The sequence below is a fragment of the Eschrichtius robustus genome, chromosome 7, assembly GCF_028021215.1.
Source record: "Eschrichtius robustus isolate mEscRob2 chromosome 7, mEscRob2.pri, whole genome shotgun sequence".
NCBI lineage: Eukaryota > Metazoa > Chordata > Mammalia > Artiodactyla > Eschrichtiidae > Eschrichtius > Eschrichtius robustus.
The window spans coordinates 113,088,427-113,110,833 of NC_090830.1; the positions used below are offsets into that span (position 1 = coordinate 113,088,427).

At 49.1% G+C, this 22,407-nt stretch overlaps 1 protein-coding gene across 5 annotated transcripts; it reads left to right on the top strand.

The window, feature by feature from the left end:
• Window positions 1–194: 194 nt before the first annotated feature.
• Window positions 195–21,881, top strand: SFXN2 (sideroflexin 2). 5 transcript variants are annotated; one of them, XM_068548470.1, is made up of 13 exons: window positions 198–287; window positions 2,662–2,797; window positions 12,452–12,636; window positions 12,817–12,987; window positions 13,926–14,024; window positions 14,953–15,028; window positions 15,349–15,434; window positions 16,729–16,789; window positions 17,165–17,231; window positions 17,825–17,874; window positions 18,171–18,220; window positions 19,735–19,782; window positions 20,628–21,881. In XM_068548470.1, the coding sequence occupies exons 3-13, from the start codon at window positions 12,476–12,478 to the stop codon at window positions 20,725–20,727; spliced, it is 969 nt and encodes a 322-aa protein (XP_068404571.1). In that variant the 5' UTR covers window positions 198–287; window positions 2,662–2,797; window positions 12,452–12,475; the 3' UTR covers window positions 20,728–21,881. The 5 variants fall into 5 exon arrangements, with proteins under 5 accessions (XP_068404575.1, XP_068404571.1, XP_068404574.1 ...); XM_068548473.1 differs by having other exon boundaries at window positions 12,527–12,636; XM_068548471.1 differs by having other exon boundaries at window positions 204–287; window positions 12,475–12,636.
• The last annotated feature ends 526 nt before the right edge of the window (window positions 21,882–22,407 follow it).

A 22,407-nucleotide genomic window follows, 5' to 3' on the forward strand; every position in this document is an offset into this window, starting at 1 on the left:
TCCGCTTTCCCCAGTGTGCGCAAGCGCGCCAATGTGCCCTCCCACTGCGCAGGCGGGCTGCTGGAGCGGCTGGAGGCTGTGGCAGGCTGGTGGAGACCCAGGGAATGGTGAAAACTAGCCCACGTGGCTGGCGGGGGCCACCCGGCCTGTGATTGGTCCAGAAGGAGGGGCGCGGGGGCGGGGCGAGGGGCGGTTCCCGGGCCAAGGCCAGAAGTGCACCCTGGCCAAGCTGCCAACGCGGGGTGCATCTGGTAGCAGTTGTCTCAGTGCGTTCCTCCCGGGACCAGGTAAGGGGTCTTGGGAGGAGTCCGCCTGCCACATATACCTCCAGTCCCCACATCCCGGAGGGAGCTTGCATTTCTGTCCTGACTCTGCCCAGGCGGGGCTGCAGCGCGGGCTGGGCTTCCACCTGCCGAAGCCACGTGGCAAGAGAAGGGTCTACCTGTGGACCTCTCCTTTATGGCCCCCAGCACCTTCGTGTGCCGGGCTGAGGGGCGGGGGAGTCATGGGTTGCGCATCCATTTCCACACACCTGTGTTAGAATCCGGGCTGGAGGACTCCTGGTGGTGGGAGGCTGCCTGTCGGAAGGCAAGAAGGTGCTTGAGGACTGGCCCTGAGGGCTGGGGTGAGCTGATGGCGGGGGTGAAAGACGTTTTGGGAAGGATAGTTTCGTTGAACTGCGTTGGACCGGTCGGTGCGCCGTCTGCAGCCCCGAAGGAGGCAAAAAGGGGCCTGCACTTACAGGCAAGAAACAGTGGGAGGGATTCTGGGTGCTACCTCCCACCCCTTCCCCGTGCAGAGGACAGAAAGAAGAGTTACAACATTTGTGCCAGGTCCTATTCCAGACCCTGGAGACACAGCAGGGGGCTAAATCTGCCCCCATGGAAATAACATCCTTCCTAGTGAAATGCTTTTCATACAAGATTCCATTTCATTCTCACAACCCTAGAAATTGATTATTTTAAGCGATAAGAGTGGGGATTTGAACCTAGTACTTTCTGACTCTTGAGGAATTATTAAACACCATTATTGTATTGTCCATGTTGGAGGAACAGAGTGGTTTATACCTGAAATGTAAATCCAGAAGTTTTTAAGGGCAGATAAAGTGTGGGCATGGATGATACACCTGGAGTTTTACAGATGTGTGTGTATGTGCCTCTTACCTACCTCATTGGGTTCTTGTGAGGATTATATGAATGATTATATGTCAAGTACATAGAACATTGCCTGGCACATAGGAAGTGCTATATGGGGCTTAGTTATTATTTTCTTTTTTTTATTTTTTGGCCGTGCAGAACGGCATACGGGATCTTAGTTCCCTGACCAGGGATCGAACCAGTGATCCCTGCAGTGGAAGCGGGGAGTCTTAACCACTGGACCGCCAGGGAGGTCCCATGGCTTAGCTGTTGTTAATAGCTTCATCCAGGTTTTGGGCTTTGCTGATTTTATGACCAGCAGGCTTTCCAGCCTAGTTAAGATCATTGGAATGAAGGCAGATTTTTCCCTAAATGGTCCTTAGCTTTTTATGCATTCAAGTAAAGTATTTTTAAAAACATCTGCTACCTGCATACCTGCTTCAGATGCTTGGAGAGAAAACTCAGTTCAGAACCTTGACTAAGGAGGTGCAAGGTGAATGGTTAATTCAGAGCATGTACTCTTTCAATCCACCCATCTCTAGCCTGTTGGTTCTTTTGTGAAAGAGGCAAAGCAGACTCCTCTTTCTAAGTTGCCTGGTGTCTAACATCATGGTTGCCTCGGAGTCACATGATTGTACAAAAGCATATACTACCAGGGCCTGCTGGTTTAATTATTAGTCTCATTCTCCAACTTGCTCTAGGCAGCCTTGACACCAGCCCTCGCCATCTCAGTGGTCTTTGTGTCTGAACTTCTTTTTTTTTTAAATGAAAGCTTATTTATTTACTTATTTATTTTTGGCTGTGTTGGGTCTTCGTTTCTGTGCGAGGGCTTTCTCTAGTTGCGGCGAGCGGGGGCCACTCTTCCTCGCGGTGCGCGGGCCTCTCACTGTTGCGGCCTCTCTTTTGTTGCGGAGCACAAGCTCCAGACGCGCAGGCTCAGCAGTTGTGGCTCACGGGCCTACTTGCTCCGCGGCATTTGGGATCCTCCCAGACCAGGGCTCGAACCCGTGTCCCCTGCATTGGCAGGCAGATTCTCAACCACTGCGCCACCAGGGAAGCCCCTGAACTACTTTTATTTATTTATTTATTTACTTAATTATTTTTTTTGGCTGCGTTGGGTCTTCGTTGCTGCGCGCGGGCTTTCTCTAGTTGTGGCGAGCGGGGGCTACTCTCGTTGCAGTGCGCAGGCTTCTCATTGCAGTGGCTTCCCTTGTTACGGAGCACGGACTCTAGGTGCTCGGGCTTCAGTAGATGTGGCACGTGGGCTCAGTAGTTGTGGCTTGCGGGCTCTAGAGCGCAGGCTCGGTAGTTGTGGTGCACGGGCTTAGTTGCTCCGTGGCATGTAGGATCTTCTCGGACCAGGGCTCGAACCCGTGTCCCCTGCATTGGCAGGCGGATTCTTAATCACTGCTCCACCAGGGAAGCCCTGTGTCTGAACTTCTTGAGTCTTTGACTCCCATCTTCCTCTGATGGGAGTACAAGCGATGATATTTTGTTTTTCTCCCTACCTGGGGGATTCAAATAGGAAGATCTTGGGTACTTCCCCCGCACTTGCAAGAGGATACAACAGAAGAGGTTCGGAAGCCTGTTTTCCAAACTCTGATACCGTCTGCCAGAGAAAATCAGCTCTCCCTGGAAGGACAAGCATTACTTCAGGAGAGGTAGTAGGTTATATCATTTTTTTAATCTTTTCCCTTCTTCCCTCCCTCTCTTTCTTTCTCTTTCTCTCTCTCTTTATCGAGACAAGCACCCTGTAGTGGATAGAGGACCTATCTAGGTGATCCTAAGCCTTGTAACCTGTGGTCTTTTTTGTTTTTTTGTTGGCACCGTGCCCTCAGCAGTGAAGGGCAGAGTCCTAACCACTGGACCTCTAGGGAATTCCTGTCTAAGCCTTGTAACCTTGGGAAAATATGGCCCTAGCTGTTGTCAGATCTTTGGATAAACAGGACTGGATCTGTTTCCTGTTCACATTTATATCTGCCACAGTGCAGGACCACATGTGCCACAAATGCTCACCATGCTGGCTCAATCCATGTGAACCTTCCTAGGCATCAGTTTCCTCATCTGTAAGCTGAGATCCCTAATATCTTTGAGCTGTGACATTCTCTAATCCTGGAAGGAAAGGGAGGTATTGGTTAGTCACCTGTTTGATTTCCACCTCCCCCTGTTCCCTGTAGCGGAACCCTGGATGTAATAGTCACCTTTTTAGGAAGTATTCGATATGGTTCGTGTAGGAAGAGGGATCATAACTGTTGAAGAAAACTTAAGACCAGTAGGACTCAGTATAGGAGGGGCAGACAGTTTGCAGCTTCGTGAAAGAAAGCTTCTGTAACCAAGGCAGGTTCTTAGTTTGACAAAAAAAAAGGGGGGACATCCTTGATGCCCAGAGAACCCAAGAATAAGTTGGAATGCATTTCAGGCAGGCAGTAAGTGCTTTTAGAGGGCAGATGAGGGCTATAGCGTGAACCTTATAGTCTGTTAGGGGAGGCAAATTTTGCACTGATAACTGTAAATAACAAGAAAGTGACGATTACAAAAACCCAGCTTGCTTCGAAGGAGGACAGGATGCTATGGGAGTATGTAACAGAAGGGCTTGAGTTTGCCCTGAAGGAGTCACAGAACTGCCCCCATTGGGGGCCATTAGCGTGGGGGGAAATGTTGAGACATAGAATTTAGATTTTTTTCCCTTTATGTTTTACATAAGACAGGACTGGGCAGTTCCTATCCTGACCTTGGTAATGAAGGCAAAGGTTCTTGCGTGATTTAGCAAATGATTACCCCCTCATGGTAGAAATGCTTCCATTGTGAAAGTCAGAGGACTTTCCAATGTTGGATTGTTGGGTTGAGGGTGGAGAGGGTTGGCTGAGAAGTGTGTGTGTGTGTGTGTGTGTGTGTGTGTGTGTGTGTTGAGGGGGAGGCATAGCATTTGGGACTGTCTGTATCCGGTGCGAGTGTGGGTCTCTGTAAGCCAACGCCAACTCCTTTTCCTTTCTGTAGAGTGAAGGAAAGTGAACTCTTTCCCCTCCTCCCACCCCTGGCTTCAGTTGGGACTGGGTGAAATGTCTTTGGTCTTTGGACCAGCCTGCAGGAGCCGAGTCAGCCTGTCCCCAAAGGGCAGAGCCCGGAGCTTTCTCGTGGGCTCTGTGGTGGGGTGTGGGAGGGGGAAGCCGGAGTCCTGGCAGTGGGCTCTTGCTGTGACTTCCCCCGAGAGGTTGCCACCGAGTCACTGAGTCAGGGCCCCCCAGGGGTGCTGCGGAACCACCGCAGTGGGCCTCTCCTCCCTCCTGGGGATGTGGCTCACCCTGAACCATCAGCTTGCTGAAGTCTCTCCCACCCTAACAAACAGTCTGAAAATTGATCGCCTCTCTCGCTCTGCCTCATCTGTTGGCTTCTTCTGCCTGCCACCTCGCTGGTTGTTCTTTCTCATCTTTTTGATGGGTTACCTCTTAAATACAGTGGTTTTTCCGGGTATGTCCTTGGATCGCTGCTCTTCCCAGTCTGCGTATTCTCCCTGGAAAACTTTATCTTAAACTACCCCCCAACCCCGTTCTGCTCCCTCACTGTTTGACTTCTAACCCAGATCTCCATGCTGGGTTTTAAGCCTAAATATCCAATTACCGACCGACTGGACCTCTTTTTTAGCAAATTCTTGTGCTAGATGTTGAGGCAGCGGTGGTGAGCAAAATGGACGCAACTCCTGGCTTCAAGGAGCTTATGGCCTAGTGGGGGAAGGTGGGCGTTAATGTAAAACCACAGAGTATCCTGACAGACTGGCATGGCTCTGAAGGAAAAGTATGGAGCCAAGAGGGCTTATAGCAGAGCAGCGGATCTAGTTGCATGGGAGGGAGGAAGGGGGTCCTTCAGAGGATTCTCTGAGGAAAGGAGATGTGAGCCAAGATATGAAGGACAGGTAGGTGCTTCCTTGCAGGTCACTCAGACTGTCTCTGCAGAGCAAAAGACTACTATTTTTGGGGGTGGGGGGAGCCCTTGAAATTATTTGCTAATGCACCTGCTTTTAAGGCTGCCGTTTATTCTGAGGTGAACTTCCTTTGCAGCCGTAATAACCCATGGGTCTTTATTGAGGTAGTGGTCTTGGGTGGACGTTTCCTTTCATTCTACTACTTAGTATAAAATATTTATTTTTTACTAGGTCTGCAGCTTCCATCAGCGATATGTTTCCTTTCCCTAATATGAAACACTGGCTTTGTTTGCTCAAGTCTGTGAGTGCTTTTGGATTTAGATGATTGTATAACTCAAGAAGATAGCTTTTTTTTTTTTTAACATGTTAACCACTATCATTTTCACTTTATATACTTTGGCACTGAATTATTACAAAAATTATTTCTGTAATTTAAAAAGAAAATGTTTTCAGAATGAGAAAAACAAATGGCCAAAAACATATGAAAAGATGCTTAATCTCATTAAGAATCAAGAAAATACAAATTAGGGACTTCTCTGGCCGTCCAGTGGTTAAGACTCCGCACTTCCATTGCAGGGGGCACAGGTTTGATCCCTGGTTGGGGAACTGAGAGCCATCATGCTGCGTGGCACAGCCAAAAAAAAAAATTTTTTTTTAATTAAAAAAAGAAAATACAAATTAAAACAACAATATTGTTTCTGCCCATCAAATTGGCAAAAAAAGAAAAGATTTATAATACCCATTTTGGTGAAAGTTTGACTAAAGCAACATTATCATACGCAACTGGTGAAAAATCAATTTGTATTATAAAGATTTAATTTAAAACATGTATATCCTTTGATCCAGCAATTCCACTTCTAGAAATCAATCCTAAAGATATAGTTGCCATGGGGACTTCCCTGGTGGCTGAGTGGTTAAGAATCCGCCTGCCAATGCAGGGGACATGGGTTCGAGCCTTGGTCCGGGAAGATCCCACATGCCGCGGGGCAACTAAGCCCGTGCACCACAACTACTGAGCCTGCGCTCTAGGGCCTGCGTGCCGCAGCTACCCAGCCCACGTGCTGCAGCTACTGAAGCCGGAGTGCCTAGAGCCCATGCTCCGCAACAAGAGAAGCCACTGCAATGAGAAGCCCATGCACCACAACGAAGAGTAGCCCCTGCTTGCTGCGACTAGAGAAAGCCCTCGCATAGCAACGAAGACCCAACACAACTAAAAATAAATAAAATTTTTTTAAAAAGACAGCATTAAAAAAAAGATACAGTTGCCATATACACAAAGTGATGTGTGTAAGGGCGCTCACCATAGCAGTGAAAAACTGAAAATAACCCAAATGTCTATCAAATAATGAAATTAAGGCACATGGAATATTATATAATCACTAAAAAGAATGATAGAGTTGTATATCTCAAATGGAGAATTCTCTAAGATGTTAAACGAAAAAAGTAAGTTGTGTAGCTGTGCCAGATAGTTTATTGCTCCTTAGCCCCAAATCTACCCTTCTTTGCCCTGTTTTATGATACTGGATGTTGTAAACATTTTTCCTTTGCCCTCTGATATGATTTTAAGCTCTACCAGTAGAGGGCGCTGGAGGAACACTGATGAGGAAGGGGTAGTCTTCCAGGTGCCTGGGTGCTTGCCTATTATCAAGTTTCAACAGCACCCCACCAGGCAGCTTCCCAGTGAGTTTCAGCAGCACCCGTGTGGGTGTCTTCCCATTGAGTTCCCTCAGCATCCCTGTGAGCAGCTTCCCAGAATCTCAGTGGCTTCCTGGCGAATTTCGTCAGTCCTCCAACTCAGCATTCCAGCACATCCAGTTTCCTGCCTGCCAGCCCTTCAGTGGGCAGCAAACTTTGAAGAGGATAGCTTTTTAAATCTTGCTCAAGATGTGCCTGCGAACTTGTAATTCAATATATATGGAAAATCCTCAGGTGATTTTTTTTTTCAAGAAAAAAAAGACAAATGACATAGTAGTAGAAGATATAGAAGTAAATCTGAAAATTATTCCTTAAAAGAAAAAAAAGGATGAGCAGGTGTTACTTAGTGAAGAGGGGAAGGAATAGCATCCTGGACTAGCATTTACAAAGGGCCTGAGACAGATGGCAGCCTCGTGCGTTTGAGAAAGTCTCATAGCACTTGAAACTCAATGCAAGGAAAGTCAAACTCACTGTTTTCTCCCTTAAAGCCTATTTTTCTGTATTCTGTCTCAGCACGTTATTGCCCCAGTCAGAAACCCTGGTATCACTCTAGGTATTTGTGATGGGTCACCTGGGCTAGACCAGAGAAACTCCCCAGGACCCCCTCTCTGCTATATTTCCAGTTGGAGGGGCCTCTGAGGGAGAAGCAGCCAATTTGTAACAAACACACACTTTCTTTTAGTTATTAGACCAAACACTGATTTATGTACCGTGGTGGAGGGATTTTGCAAATGTAATTAAAATCCCTAAGTGGTTGGCTTTGAGTTAATCTAAAGGGAGATTATCCTGGGTGGCCTGACCTAATCAGATGGAATCCCTTTAAAAAAGGGCTGGACCCCCTGCCACCCTGAGGTTAGAGATTCCAGGAGGGAGGGAGGTAGGTAGATAGATTGATTGGTAGATAGATGGATAGATAGAAAATCTATTGGTTCTGTTTCTGTGGTTGAGCCCTGACTGATAGAATAGTCCCTATCACTTAGCAAATCCTCAGATTCTGCTGCTTTAAAAGCTTCTCTTCTTTTGATCCTCCTCCCAGTTCTGGTGCATCTGGGTTCATTTGAGCCCCACTTCTTCTTGCGTGGATTGTTGGGGGTTCGCTTCCAGCTGGTATCTGCATCCTGTGAGGTCCTGCCATACCCTGTTTACTTTCATATGATTTCCCAGATTGTTCTTTCTTTTTGTTTTTTAGTAAATTTATTTATTTATTTATTATTTATTTTTGGCTGCGTTGGGTCTTTGTTGCTGCGCGCGGGCTTTCTCTAGTTGCGGCGAGCAGGGGCTACTCTTTGCTGCGGTGCGCGGGCTTCTCATTGCTGTGGCTTCTCTTGTTGCAGAGCACGGGCTCTAGGCGCGCGGGCTTCAGTAGTTGTGGCACACAGGCTCAGCAGTTGTGGCTTGCGGGCTTTAGAGGGCAGGCTCAGTAGTTGTGGCGCCTGGGCTTAGATGCTCTGCGGCATGTGGTTTCTTCCTGGACCAGGGCTTGAACCCATGTCCCCTGCATTGGCAGGTGGATTCTTCACCACTGCGCCACCAGGGAAGTCCCCAGATTGTTCTTTCTAAACTACACATCTCATCTTGTCACTCCTCTTGAAATCTTTTAATGGCTTCCTGAAATTTTCAGGCAAAAGTTCAAAAGCCATAGCTTTTTTTACATTTTTGCTCCTCTCGGCATATAGATCATACTTCTTTAGAAATTTTTTTTTAGTGGTTGCCCTAGAGTTTGCAATATACATTTACAATTAAACCAAGCCCACTTTCGGATTATACTGTCCCACTTCACTGGTAGTGCAAGTACCTTATAATAGAGTCTTCCCAGTTCCTCCATCCCATCTGTTGTAGCATTGCTGTCATTCATTCACATATTGATAAGCTATAGTCACTGAACACTTCATTGCTACTTTGAATATATTGTTATTATTTTGAACAAATTGTTATCTATTTGTTAACTGTTAACAAGTAGAATAAGAAAAATAAATATTTTATTTTACCTTTAATTATTCCTTCTCTGACACTCTTTGTGTAGGTCAGACTTTATGACCCATATCATCTTCTTTCTCTCTGAAGAACTTCTTTTAACATCTTGCAAGTCAGGTCTGTTGGTGACAAATTCCTTCAATTTTGTTTGTCTCAGAAAGTCTTTATTTCTACTTCATTTCAAAAGGATTATTTTGCTGGATACAGAACTCTAGGTTTTTTATATTTTTTTTCTTTAAACATTTTTAATATTTCACTCTGCTCTTGTTTGCACGGTTTCTGAAGAGAAGTCCAATGTAACTCTTACCTTTGTTCCTCTATAGGTAAGGGTTTTTCCCTCCCTGTGGCTTCTTTCTTGATTTTCTGCAGTTTGAATATAATATGCCTGGGTGCAGATTTTCTTATAGTTGTCCTGCTTGATGTTCTCTGAGCCTCCTGGGTCTCTAGTTTGGTTTCTGTCATTAATTCTGGAAAATTCTCAGTCATTATCACTTCAAATATTTCTTCTGTTCATTTTCCTCCTCTCCTTCTGGTATTCCTCTTACATGTATGTTGCAACTTATGTAATTGTCCCAAGGTTCTTGGATATTCTTTTCTGGTTTTTTTTTTTAATTCTTTTTTTCTCTTTACTTTTCAGTTTGGGAATTTTCTTTTCTTTTCTTTTTTTAAACATTTATGTATGTATTTATTTATTTGGTTGTGCTAGGTCTTAGTTGTGGCTCGTGGGCTCCTTAGTTGCGGCTCATGGGCTCCCTAGTTGTGGCATGCATGTGGGATCTAGTTCCCTGACCAGGGATCGAACCTGGGCCCCCTGCATTGGGAGCGCAGAGCTCTATCCACTGCGCCACCAGGGAAGTCCCGGGAATTTTCTGTTGACACATAGTCAGGCTCACTGATTCTTTCCCTGGCCATGTCAAGCCTACTGATGAGCCCATCAAAGGCACTTTCATCTCTGTTACAGTATTTTTAGTTTCTAACATTTCCTTTTGGTTCTTTCTTAGAGTGTCCATCTCTCTGCTTCCATCATCCGTCTGTTCTTTCATGTTGCCCACTTTCCCATTGGAGTCCTTAACATATTAATCATAGTTATTTAAAATTCCTGGTTTGATAATTCCAAGGTCTCTGTCATCTGGTTCTGATGCTTGCTTGCTCTGTCTCTTCAAACTGTGGGGTTTTGTTTGTTTTGTTTTGTTTTTTTGCCTTTTAGGATGCCTTGTCCTTTTTTGTTGAAAGCCAGATGTGTGTGAGGTTTTACATTTTTCTGGCGAGGAGTTAGGTTGTGATTACTGTTTGCTAAAGCTGTAGGGGTCAAAAGTTAAATTTCCTCTAGTGTCCTTGTTTTTGTCTCCCCTGTTGTCTTTGGGTTTCTAGACACCTTTTCTTAAATAAGGTCTGAGACTTGCGGTTCTTTCTGTTCGTTATTCCGTTCTCCCTGTTATTATACGGGAGCCGTATACCACCAACAGTGTGAGGGGAGGGGGAGTGTTCTATAGTCCTGTGATTAGGTGCCCCTGGACCTTCACAGGTCCTTCTCAGGTTCCCCTTACTCCCTTTAGGTGAAACAGGAAAGCTAGAAGGGGTGGAGTTGGGTGTTTCTCTTCCCCCAAGTCAGTTAGGTTCTGGTGAGACCCAAGGTAGTTAGTTAGGCTCTGGTGAAACAGGCTAGGCTCCTTTGAGGGCAGGCCTTGTTAAAAATCGCAGAGGCCTCTGGGTCTACTTCACAATGGCCACTTTTCCCATCTCCCTGCCAGAAGCACTAAGGAATTTTTCTCTGATCTTCAGCCTGAGAACCTGGTGGGCTCCTGGAGGTAAAACTCACAAAAGTGTGTCTCCCCACACGGCCACCGAAGATTGAATCCCCCTGGAATTTTTAACTCTCAAGCTTGTCCACACTGAACTTCCAGCAATTTGTCAATTACAGTTTAAGTTTCCTATGGTACTTGCCCCAAGGGGTGGGCTTCTGTTCCCCACTAAGCTGTGATTCTCTGTACCTGCCTGCCTCTCCAAGTTTGGGGGCAGTGGTTTGCCCTGTGACCTCAATTCTCTGATGGTTCTAAGAAGAGCTGTTGATTTTCAGTTTGTTCGGCTTCTTTTTGTTGTGAGGACAGGAGTGACCATTTCCAAGCTCCTCACATGTCAGATCCGCCTTAGTTTTTCAAGTCATGGATTCCAGAACCTAATTATAGGCAGAGGTTCTGAAGTTAGTCAGGCTGAATTAAAATCCTGGCTCTTTCATTGGCAAGTGCTTGTGTGACTTGGCAAAGTCACTTACCTGTGCCTTGGTTTTCTCATCTATAAAAAGGCATTAAACATAAGAGTATCTCTATCTTATAGGGTTATGGTGAAGATGAATTCAGAAAATGCACGTCAGGCACCAAGCAGAGTGTCTAGTGTCAAGTAGGAGCTCAGGAAGTGTTAGTGTTGTCACCATCATCATCAGGTCCCCATGTGCACTGTGTGCTTTAAACACTGGCTCTTCTTCTTGCCTGGGGTACCTCTCCTCCATCTATCTGACTTTTATGCATCCTTCAAAACTTTGTTTATTTCTTGTTCTCACAAAGCATGTTCAGAATCCCTCATCCATTTTAGATAAGGTGATCTTATAATTTATCATCCAAACTGGGACACTTTTGAGGTTGAAGAGGTGCTTTTAATAATTACCACCGGACAACAAGCCCCGGCAAACCAGGAGACGCAGTCATCTCAGTTTTAGTACCTCTTCTCTGGCTTTCTGCTGCTCCCTGTGTCCATCAGCGACATTGTCGCACTACTGTCCTTGTTGACTGACTTGTCTCTCTCCTGTTCTGTAACACCTTGAGGGCGACAACCATGGCCCGGGATCTCTCATAGGCCCGGCATGCACCACACACACACACACACACACACACACACACTGAAATGAAGGTGATCATGGCCCGGGATCTCTCATAGGCCCGGCATGCACCACACACACACACACACACACACACACACACACACACACACACACACACACACACACACACACACTGAAATGAAGGTGATCATGGCCCGGGATCTCTCATAGGCCCGGCATGCACCACACACACACACACACACACACACACACACACACACACACACACACACACTGAAATGAAGGTGATCATGGCCCGGGATCTCTCATAGGCCCGACATGCACCACACACACACACACACACACACACACACACACACACACACTGAAATGAAGGTGATCATGCCATTGTTGTTTCCATCTTTATCAGTGATTGTTTCTACTTTCAGTGTGATCCCATGCCTCTTCGTCCTTCAGATAGATCTATCCTACCTTCTGGGGCTTCACTCACATTCCACCTCTTCTGGGAAGCCCGCCTTGATTTTTGTGTCCCCCTTCTCAGCTCCCTCTCATCTCCTGTGCTTATTGTTGCTGTATGTATTATCTGTTGTTCCACAGGTGGGCTCTTGCTCCCCAGTCAGACTCGGCTCCCCAAGGACAGGCACTGTACTGTCCCTTTTCCCAGCCTCGCCCACAGCATGATCAAGCACCAGGCTGGCCACCAGCAGGCACTCAGGAAACACATGTTGGTGCCCGGTTGCTCAGACTGGTGACCATTCACTGGGCCCTTCCTGAGCTGAGTCAGATGATGCTAGCGGCTGGTGAGAGCAGTCAGTCTACCATAGCGGGAGGTGCTAAGGGCCTCCAGGGCAGGCTTTGAGGACAATCTTCATTTTTCCTCTGTTCCTGAAGTCCACAGTTTTATGTGTGAGCAGGATGGAGGCTGACCTGTCTGGCTTTAATATCGATGCCCCCCGTTGGGACCAGTGCACTTTCCTAGGGCGGGTGAAGCATTTCTTCAATGTCACGGACCCCCGCACCGTCCTGGTACCAGAGTGGGAGCTGGACTGGGCCAAAGTGTTGGTGGAGAAGAGCAGGTGAGCGGTTAGGGGAGTGGGCTGGGGGCACTGGGGCGACATCGGTGGGTGCCCTAGGGACGAGGTGGAAACGGAAGGCGAGGGGCTAGGCAGAGAGCTCAGGGAGGAGGAGGAGCTGAGAGCAGGATGACTCGGGGCCAGGGGTCAGGAGGTAACACCGCCTGTGGTCCTTGGTGGCAGGATGGGGACCGTGCCCCCAGGCACGCAAGTGGAGCAGCTGCTCTATGCCAAGAAGCTGTACGACTCGGCCTTCCACCCTGACACCGGGGACAAGATGAACGTCATTGGGCGGATGTCCTTCCAGGTCCCCGGGGGCATGATCATCACGGGCTTCATGCTCCAGTTCTACAGGTGCGACCCGGGAGCAAGGCAGCGCCAGGTGCAGCCGCGTGGACCTGTTAGGCAGGGAGCCATAGTAGGATGATAGTAATAGCCGTCTTTATGGATCCCTGACCAGCTACCAGGCACTGTGTTAAATTCTTTGCATGTTATCACCTCATTTAATCTCAGCAACCCTACAGAGAGGTACTGTTTTCATCTCCATTTTATAGATGAAGAACTGAGGTTCTGGAGAGGTTATATGACTTGTCCAAGTTCACACAGCCAGGAAATAGTGGTGCCTGGCTGTATAAACTGAGGCAGGTCTCTCAAGAGTGCTCAACGGATGAGCTATTCTCATTCCCTCTTTAAAAAGTACTTATTCAACAATGAATTTAATGTATTTTTATAATGTAATATCCAAGTAAAAAAATTGGGACACCCTTTCAGCCCAGTTGGGGAGAGAAACTTTCTCTGTTGTTCCCCCTTTCTCTCTTCCCTCTCCCGCTCCCTCCCCCACGCATTCAGTTACCCAGTTGTTGAGCCAGGCCTTGGGCCAGGTGTGGGGAGTATAAAGACTTTAGTCCCTCCCTTCAAGGGGTGCCCAATTTTGTTGAGACCAAGAAGTAAATAGTTACCGTCCAGCTTGCCAAGTGGTAGGTTAGGGGTAGAATGTGGGGTGGTGGGAGCAGAGAGCATAGAATGACTAACTGTGTCTCAGGAAGGGCAGGGGAAGGGTTGGGAAGGTTCCAAGGAAGAAGAGATCTCTCAACAGAGCAGGATTCAGCCATGTATGGAAAGGGTAGGGGGCATGGTTGCTCCAGTCAGAGGGACAGCCTGTGCAAAAAAGCCCAGCTGCATGAAACAGCATGGGAACAGCTTGGGGAGCGGCAGGTAATGTGGTTTGACTGGTGTGCCCCAAACCCTCTTTCCATCCTCCTCTCTGCCTCTCTGGGCCTCCCTCCTGGTAGGACGATACCGGCAGTGATCTTCTGGCAGTGGGTGAACCAGTCCTTCAATGCCTTAGTCAACTACACCAACAGGAATGCAGCTTCCCCCACGTCGGTCAGGTAGGAGACCTGAACCCCAGGCCATCCATGTGGGCCTGGAGCAGGTGGCTGTCCTCTTGCCTTCAGGGGAACAGCCCTTCTAAAGGGTTCCAGGGCTGTCAGTCCTCCCTGGGTGGGACCTGCGCTGGGCAAGTGACCAGGTCTCCCTTTTCAGGGTTTGGAAGTATTAGGCTGACTAGGAGAGTATCTTCTTCCTAGACCAATTCAACATTCATTCACTTACTCATTCATTCATTCTACAAATATTTCTTGAGTGTGTATTAGGTGCTGGGCATGGTTCTAGGTGCTGGGGATATGTTTGAGTAAGACATGTGTGCTCTCTGGAGTTTAAGGTCTTTTAAGAAAACAAGCATAGGGACTTCCCTAGTGGTCCAGTGGTTAAGACTCCATGCTCCCAGTGCAGGGGGCACAGGTTTGATCCCTGGTCAGGGAACTAAGATCCCGAATCCCACATGCCACATGGTGCGGCCAAAAAAAAAAAAAAAAAGGGAAAACAAGCGTAATAATCTCAGACTGTGATTGCTGCCATTAAGGAAATAAATAGATAAGAAGACAGAGAACAGCAGAGGGGCATCTGTGTAGATAGGCTGTTCAGGGAAGTCCTTTCTGCAGAGCTGACATTTCAGCTGAGTTTTGAAAGATAAGGATTTAGCCATGCAGGAGCCCAGGGAAGAATTCCCAGGATAAGGAGCAGCAACATGCAAAGGTTCTGAGCAGGAAGGCGTTTGGTGTGTTTAAAGTACTGAAAGGAGGCCAAGGGGACTGGAGCAGCTGAGTGAGTTGGGGGGAGATCACAAGGTGAGGCTGGGGACAGACCACATGAGCTTCTCCGGCATGAAGCCACATTTCTAGCCTTTATCACTCAAGCCATCGTCCTGCCCTCAGCCAGCTAGGGTCCCCGCTCCCAAACATCTCTCTCCTCCACTAGGCAGATGGCCGTTTCCTACATCACTGCCACAACCGCTGCCGTGACCACTGCTGTGGGCATGAACATGTTGACAAAGGTACCATCTGGGGTTGCTGTGGGCGTGGTGGCCACTAGGCGGCAGCAAAGTCCTAGGGAAAACTTTTTTTTTACCAGGCAGGGGCCGTTTCCGGTCTGGATGAGTTGGGTTTGGCCAGAGCCCAGCCAAGTAGTGGGAAATTCAGCAGGGCTGCGCCCATTTGGTCTTTCTCGGCCCTTTGAGGGAGTTTGGGTTCCCCGACTGGGTGTCAGGATGTGTGGCAGTAGCAAGGTCTGATTTCTTGTTCTATCTTGCTGAAGCCCCTTCCACCCCCATCTCCAGGGAGCCTGACCTACTCCCATTGTTCTCTTCTCCCACAGAGAGCCCCGCCCCTGGTGGGCCGCTGGGTGCCCTTCGCCGCTGTGGCTGCGGCTAACTGTGTCAACATCCCAATGATGCGACAGCAGTGAGTACAGGGATCCCTTTTCCTCCCTACAGACCGTGAGGCTAGCAGGGGAAGGACAAGAAACCAAGGCAGTGGGTGGCTCGTTGGGGCTGAGGTGGGTGTGGGGAGGGCTGCCGAGCTGCGCTTCTGAAGGTTCCCTGAGGACTGGCGGCTCCAACAGTGACGGCTGCAGGAGTGGCGGGTGACTTAGGTTTCATCTGTGATGTGTGTTGTGGATGATGGGGAGCAGGGGTGGGGCGTGAGCGAGGACCTGTGGGGTTTGGCACTAGCTCATGTCCTTTCAACTGCAACTGTATTTGAGTTGTGAACTCGACCTACTTCCAAAGCCCTGGGGATGCCTTACAGAATGAAACGCATCAGAGCGAGGTGTCCAAAGATAGAACAGAACCAAGAAGCTTTGAGGAAGCCAGAGGGGCAGATAGATGTTTTCCAGGCACCAGGCTCTAAGTGTCACAGCAGGAAAGGTGAAAGGAGAAACCCGCTGTGTCCCACAGCTCTTGTTTCTTGACTAGAGAAAGTATAGATGTTCCTCTGTTATAAAATTTAATGATGTAGTAGAGGTAAAGCGCCCCAAATGGCGCCTGGACTGTAAGAAAATGCTGCATTAAGCGTTAGCTACTGTTGCCCCTGTTTCCATCAGTGCCTTCCTCGTCATCACCAGTATCTATCTATAAGGCACATTTTCTTGGGATTAGTAGCAAATGGAAAGTGATCACAACCGCCCTTGCAGAAAGAGCACACCATGGAATAGTCGTGCATGCACACTGCTCGCCTCCTCTTCCCCTCCCCCATCCAGTTGCTCCTTCCAACGAATGAATGAGTCCCCACCACCCACCTGGTCTTGGATGGAGTGCTGTCAAGCACTGGCCTGAGACTAACAGCTCCTGTTTGGGAGCAGTCACTGTGTCAGGCACTGGACTTAGCACTTTGCAGGCATTATCTTGTTTAATCCTCACCAAGTCCTATGAAGTGGGTGCCATGATTATCCCCATTTTGCAAATGCAGATAACTGTGTCTTTAGAAGGATTAGGGAACTTGCTCAAGATCATACACTTGCTCTGCAGTTTCTGGATTCAGCCTAGGCCGTTGGGGCCCAGTGCTAGCTCTCTGAGCCTCTGCCCTAGGTCACGGCTGGATACCACTCTCTGGAGTGGGGAAGGGCGCTCCGAGGGCCAGCTGCAGGAGGTGGCTTCCTAGAGCTTGAGTGCCCTGGCCTTGGTCCCCTGGTGTTTCACATCGCTGGCAGTCTTCCAGCACCCCTTTCCCATATCCAGCACCTCCTGTCTGTGTTTAGGGAACTCATCCAGGGCATCTGCGTGAAGGACAGGAACCACAGTGAGATTGGTCATTCCCGGGTGAGCAGAGGCCTGCCTTTGGGGTGGGAGGAGGGAGTTCCCTTTCAGACCCTGTCCTGTTCTTCGTGGTCAGAGCAGGCCTGGGCTCTACTATAGGGCTGAGAAACCTTCTCCCTGACTCCATCCTCCTTCCCCATCGATTTTCCCTCCATATCTCTGTTCATGTCTTTTCTCCATCGTTTCTGGTCCTGAAGCCATAAAAATGTGGCTGGGTGGGAGAGGGTCAGGTGAGGTCACTCAACCCCTGACAGGTCCATCCCTTACTCTTTACCAGCTCAGACTTGGCCTTGACCCTGACCCTGACCCAGCCCTCTGGTGCAGCCTATGGATACTGGATAAGCTCATTCCTGACAACTTACTCTTTTCTGCCCTCAGAGAGCTGCGGCCATAGGCATCACCCAAGTGGTTATTTCTCGGATCACCATGGCAGCCCCTGGCATGAGTAAGATGGGGAAGCCCTCCCATCCTGGGGGACCCTGGAACAAGTGATGGAGACCTCAGCCACACTTCGGGTGGGGGGTGGGACCTCAGCCTCGATAGACATGCTTCTCAAACTGGTTTGCTTGAGTGCCAAGAGCCACGGGAGAGCCACACTGTAATTCCTGGAATGTCAGTTAATCAGAGATTTGGTGGAGAAAGTTATTTTCATTTAACAAATATTCCTTAAGTTCCTTCAATGTGCTGGACACAGTGTGGGGTGCTGGGGAGACAGTGGTAGAGAAAAATAAGTCCCCTGCCCTGGTTCTGCTGTCAGCAGGGGCATGTTACAGAGCAGGATACAAAACTTGCTTCAAAGATAGTTTTGAGAAGGGTGCTCTGGGCCTGCGGTACTTGTCCTCCTGTTGTTATAGGTGTGCAGGTTGAGGAGTTTGGGAAGCACCTTCTGCCAGGACTTGGAGGAGGGGTGGGGCATGGCCACGCCTACAGTCTTCCATTCTTCCCCTGGGGAAGGAGGGGGAATCACTCAGTCTGTGATCCGACTTCGGAAAGGGATCTGGGGGGGAGTCTCGCAGCCTTTCCCCTGGTTTCTTCCAGTCCTGCTGCCGGTCGTCATGGAAAGGCTGGAGAAGCTGCGCTGCATGAAGGTGAGCGGATTCTCCTTTGCATCTTCCCTGCCCAGAACACACCCATGCTGGGGGCTCCTGACCATTTTACCCTTCCCTCTTGCTCCCACCCTGCACCTCACTCAAGTAGGGCCCATCCCGGTGCCCGCTGGCTGCCCAGTTCTCGGCCTTGTCTGCTGAGAGCAAGGAGAGCCCCCTCCCCGCCCTGCAGAGCCAGGGTTTCCCGCCTGCGGGTTTCTAGCTGGGTGACCGGCATGGGTTTCACCTCGAAGTATGTAAGTCCCACGTGGGTCTCTCTTTTGTCTGTTTCTGTGCAGAGAATCCGGGTGCTGCACGCCCCATTGCAGGTTCTGCTGTCCGGGTGTTTGTGAGTATCATATTTTCTCGGTTTGGGGGTCTATGGTGGGGTGCCCAAGATCTGTCTTCTTGTGTCACCCATGTTGCAAAACATGTACTCCTTTACCTGACTTCAAAAGCGCCTGGGCTTGAACGCCTGTGGCCCCTCTGGCACGCTCTCACCCCTTCTGTCTGAGGGCGCCAGGCTGGCACTGTGCACACAATGGAGTGGAAAGTGGAACCCTTGGGGGTCCTTCTGTCCCAGGGTCTCCCCTCTGACCTTAGGTCTTCAGTAGTTTTAGAGAAGAGACAAAAATGATGAGATCATCCCACCACAAAAAAGAAATGAATTATGTGATGTGATAGAGGGGTTAGCTCACGCCGGTGGTAAACTTACACAGTGTTACGTGTCAGTTATATCTCAATACATCCAAAAAGATGAGCCATCGAAAATGACAGCACAGCCTGGGCCCATCAAGTGTCCCAGCCTCACATGGGAGGAAAGCACCACGAGTCCTGGCAGCATTCTTAGGTGCCTGCCCTTGACTGGACATGTCCCAGCATTACTCATGCTTTGTGAGGCCATGAGGCTAATGACAGCAACCAAAGCTAACATGTATTGGATGTTTTCTGTGTGCCGCCACTGTGTTGATGTTTCACGTCTATACTTTCACCTAATTCCCTCAGCCCTCGAGGTGTACATACTGTCATCATCTCCTTTCCCAGATGAAGAAACTTGCCCACGCGTCTCTAGCTGGTAATTGCTGGAGCTGCGATTGGATCCTTAGCAGGTCTAACATTATTCCAGGCTGTCTTCTGCTAACTGATTTCCCACTGAGGGAGCAGTTACCATGGCTGGATGTGTCACACACGTTATCTCATTTAATCCTCACAGTAACCCTGCAAAGTAGGTACTCTTGCCCTCCCTCTGCTGGCTCAGAGGGAACTTGCCCAAGATTGCACAGCTAGGAAGTGGCAGAGCTGGGGCACGAACCTAGGTCTGTTAGATTCCCAAATCCTGTAAAACATGGTCCTGGATCCGCATCCTCTGAGAACGTGTGAGAAGTAAAGACTCTCAAGCCCTTTCCCAGACCTACTGAATTAGCATCACATTTGAACAAGCTCCTCGAGTTCCTTGCATGCCCGGTGAAGTTTGAGAAGCTCTGCCCTCACTGTTCTCCAACAGCCCGGGCATTCAGTGAGTACAGCAGCAGGACCCTGAGTTCACACCCCGCGCTGCTTTCCCTAAACATCAGGAATTGCCGGTGGTCATTAGGGCTGCTGCTCACACTCCCTGGTGACTCCATTACCTTCTTCATCTGCTTGAATGATGGGTGGGTGGGGTGTGAGGGGGGTGTGTGTGGGGGGCTGATTTTATCATGTGCTAGAGTGAGTCTCCAGGCACCAAGAGACCAGGAGAAGGGTTGGAGGGAGAGGAGCTTTGGCGCCGGCTCCGCCTTCCTTTGAGGGGCTCAGCGATGGGGTGTGGGTGGGTCTGTGAGATGCCAGACACTCCCTAATGCTTTGGTTTCTCCTTTCTTCCAGCCTCATCTTCATGGTGCCAGTGGCATGTGGGCTGTTCCCGCAGACATGGTATCAGCTGTTCATTCCTCACTTGGTTTTACTGAGCACCCTGTCCCTGGTCTCCCTGACCTGCCTGGTGTCCCAAAGGAGAGAGGGAGGGGCAGGCAGGGAGGCATCTGTCCAAGGACAAGTGCCTGTCAGTCTAAACTCCGGGCCTCTTGACCCCAGGTGAATGGTAAACTGAAACAGAGCTCCAAGGGGCAGAGGGATGAGTTGCTCACTCCCGGTGGAGCAAAGGCTGCCTTGGAGAGAAGGTGGGGGAACAATAAGAGACTTTCTGTCCCTGCTGGTTGAGTTAACTAGATCCATCTCCCTGGCTGGATCTGGTCTTTGAAATTGAACAGGAGGGTAGGTACTCACTCTGGCTGATGTTTGCCAGAGGGTGGACGGCTTCGACCTCTCCGCTTCCCTTGCATGTCCTGGGAAGGGCAGAGGGGGTGGGTGAGGAGAGATGATGGCAAAGGGAAGGTAAGCATCAGACTGGGGCGGTGGGGTGAGGCGGAGGACTAGCTCCAGGAGACCAGGCATAGCTTGAATAGATACGGAGAAGATGCCCGTTTCCCTTTCCCTAGTACTCTCAGCTCTGTAGTCACCTGCTATACATCTCCTGTGTTCTGAGCACCGAGCTTGTAATCTTGAAGAAGACGGAAGTTTAGCACCAGGGAGATGAAGTCAGGGCTCAACAGAAGTAAAAGCAACATATTGTAGTGTACAGAGGTCATTAATAATTCTGATGGAAAATCAGAAGCCCTGGGCAAGGGCTTCTTAGAGGCGGCATCTGAGTTGGATTTTATCTGAGGGTAATTTGCTGCTCGTCCAGGTGGCACACTTATAAGCTCCTTCTCTCTTCTCAGTGAATTGCCAGTTTCCTATCTGGAACCAGAGCTCCAAGACACTATCAAGGCCAAGTGTGGAGAACCTGTGCCTTATGTCTACTTCAATAAGGGTCTCTAAATGCCCCACCCCAGCAAGGACCAGTCCATACCCATATTTACCAGCTCCTCCTTAGCCACTGTGGATTCCTGTGCCTCATTCCTCTTTGCCAACAGGGCCTGTAGGCCAGGGTGGATTTTGGGGGACGAGGGTGGGGGTGGGAGGATGCCTCATGCTTCTACCCAGGCACCTGGGTTTGTTGGACTTAAGGGGATAAACGTGAACAAGGGGAGAGAGGCCAAGTCTTCTATCTGCTCTCCCCTAACCCCTGTCCCCTGGAGACCAGGAGCTGAGACCCTCTCAGGGAGAAGGTGCTGGGACCTGAGGGTGACACTCAAGCAAACCATTTGGAAAAATTAGGAAACCTTTAGGATTCTGGTTCCAGCCAGGATTGAGGAAGGGCCCCTCTTCTCTTCCTCCTCATCGGCTCTCAGGCAAGGGAACCTTTCACCTGTGTAGTTCTGGCTCCTTCAGGAAGCGGGAGGGAAGAGGCCAGGTCACCTTGGGGCTCCTCTTTGCTCTTCCCCACTCTCCTCCCCAGGGCCCCCTGGTCAGAAAGCTTCTCTGGGAGTCTTGCTAAACTTGAATTTATCAGGCACCCAGGAGTTTTAGTGCAAAAAAAAAAAGGGCATTGTGTGAGGCAGCAGAGTTTTGTGGTGCTTCAAGCCCTACCTGTTGACATTGGCTTTGTTCTCCTGCCCCTAAAGTCATATCTGATTCTATTTCTCTGTGTCTAAAAGATAAATCCACTGACTGTGAGTAAAAAGGATGTAGGTAGGCATTAACTGCACATGTTAGTGGGTATAATTTCCTGGCTACCTCCCTTCCTCAGCCCATTGGGTTAAACACCAAAGAAAGACTGGTGTGTACTGAATAGGAAAGGGAAGTTTTATTTGGATGCCTCTGAGAGGAAATCAACCAGGACCAAAGAGCCTTAAAGGACACACAGCAAAGCGCAGCTGCTCGCCCTTCCCAGCCTGGCTGCTCTAGGTGATTTCTCAGGCCCTTGGGGGAGAGGGGGCTGTTGTGGCTGACCTGGGGCCATGTCTGTATGAGTTTTGTGTAGTCGAATTTACTGACTGATCAAAGGATATCACTGTGAATTGAATGCATTTCTTGAAAGAGCACAGCGAACTGTCCGCACACTGAGTTAATAAAGCCTGGATGGAAAGCAGGATCTGGTTTTACTTTGGCCTTGGCGTGGAGGAGGGTATCACAACTATAAGGGGAACCTGTCTGGTGCCCGGAGGCCATTGTTCATCTCCCTTATTATGGAGGAAAAATCCACCTGTCTTTGCTTGAGGCTCCAGAGACCTCCCAGTGTGGGAGTGTGTTGCTCTGGGGGAGGGGGGGCGGGGAGTTGGCAAACCATGGCTCAAGGGTCCAGATCTGCCTGGTATCTGCTTTTGTGTATCTGGGAACTAAGATTGGCCTTTACATTTTTTAGAAGTTGTGAAAAAGAAAAAGAATATGTGAGACCCTGTGTATGTGGCATGGAGAGCCTGAAATATTTACTGTCTGGCCCTTTACACAAAAAGTTTCCCCTACTCTGCAGTAATGGTCCTTAAGAACATGCATGAGGTTCACCTGGAGGGCTTCTCAAAACATGGATTATAGGGCCCCATTCCTAGAATGTCTAATTATGCGGGTCTGGGATGGAGCCGGTGAATTTGCATTTCTGGTAATTTCCCAGTGATGCTG

Coding starts and splice junctions, on each gene's coding strand:
- SFXN2 (XM_068548474.1), top strand. CDS start 12,476: ATGGAGGCTGACCTGTCTGGCTTTAATATCGATGCCCCCCGTTGGGAC. Junction 14,025..14,952: donor GCTTCCCCCACGTCGGTCAG/GTAGGAGACCTG, acceptor CTCCTCCACTAG/GCAGATGGCCGTTTCCTACA. Junction 16,790..17,164: donor GTGAGATTGGTCATTCCCGG/GTGAGCAGAGGC, acceptor TTCTGCCCTCAG/AGAGCTGCGGCCATAGGCAT.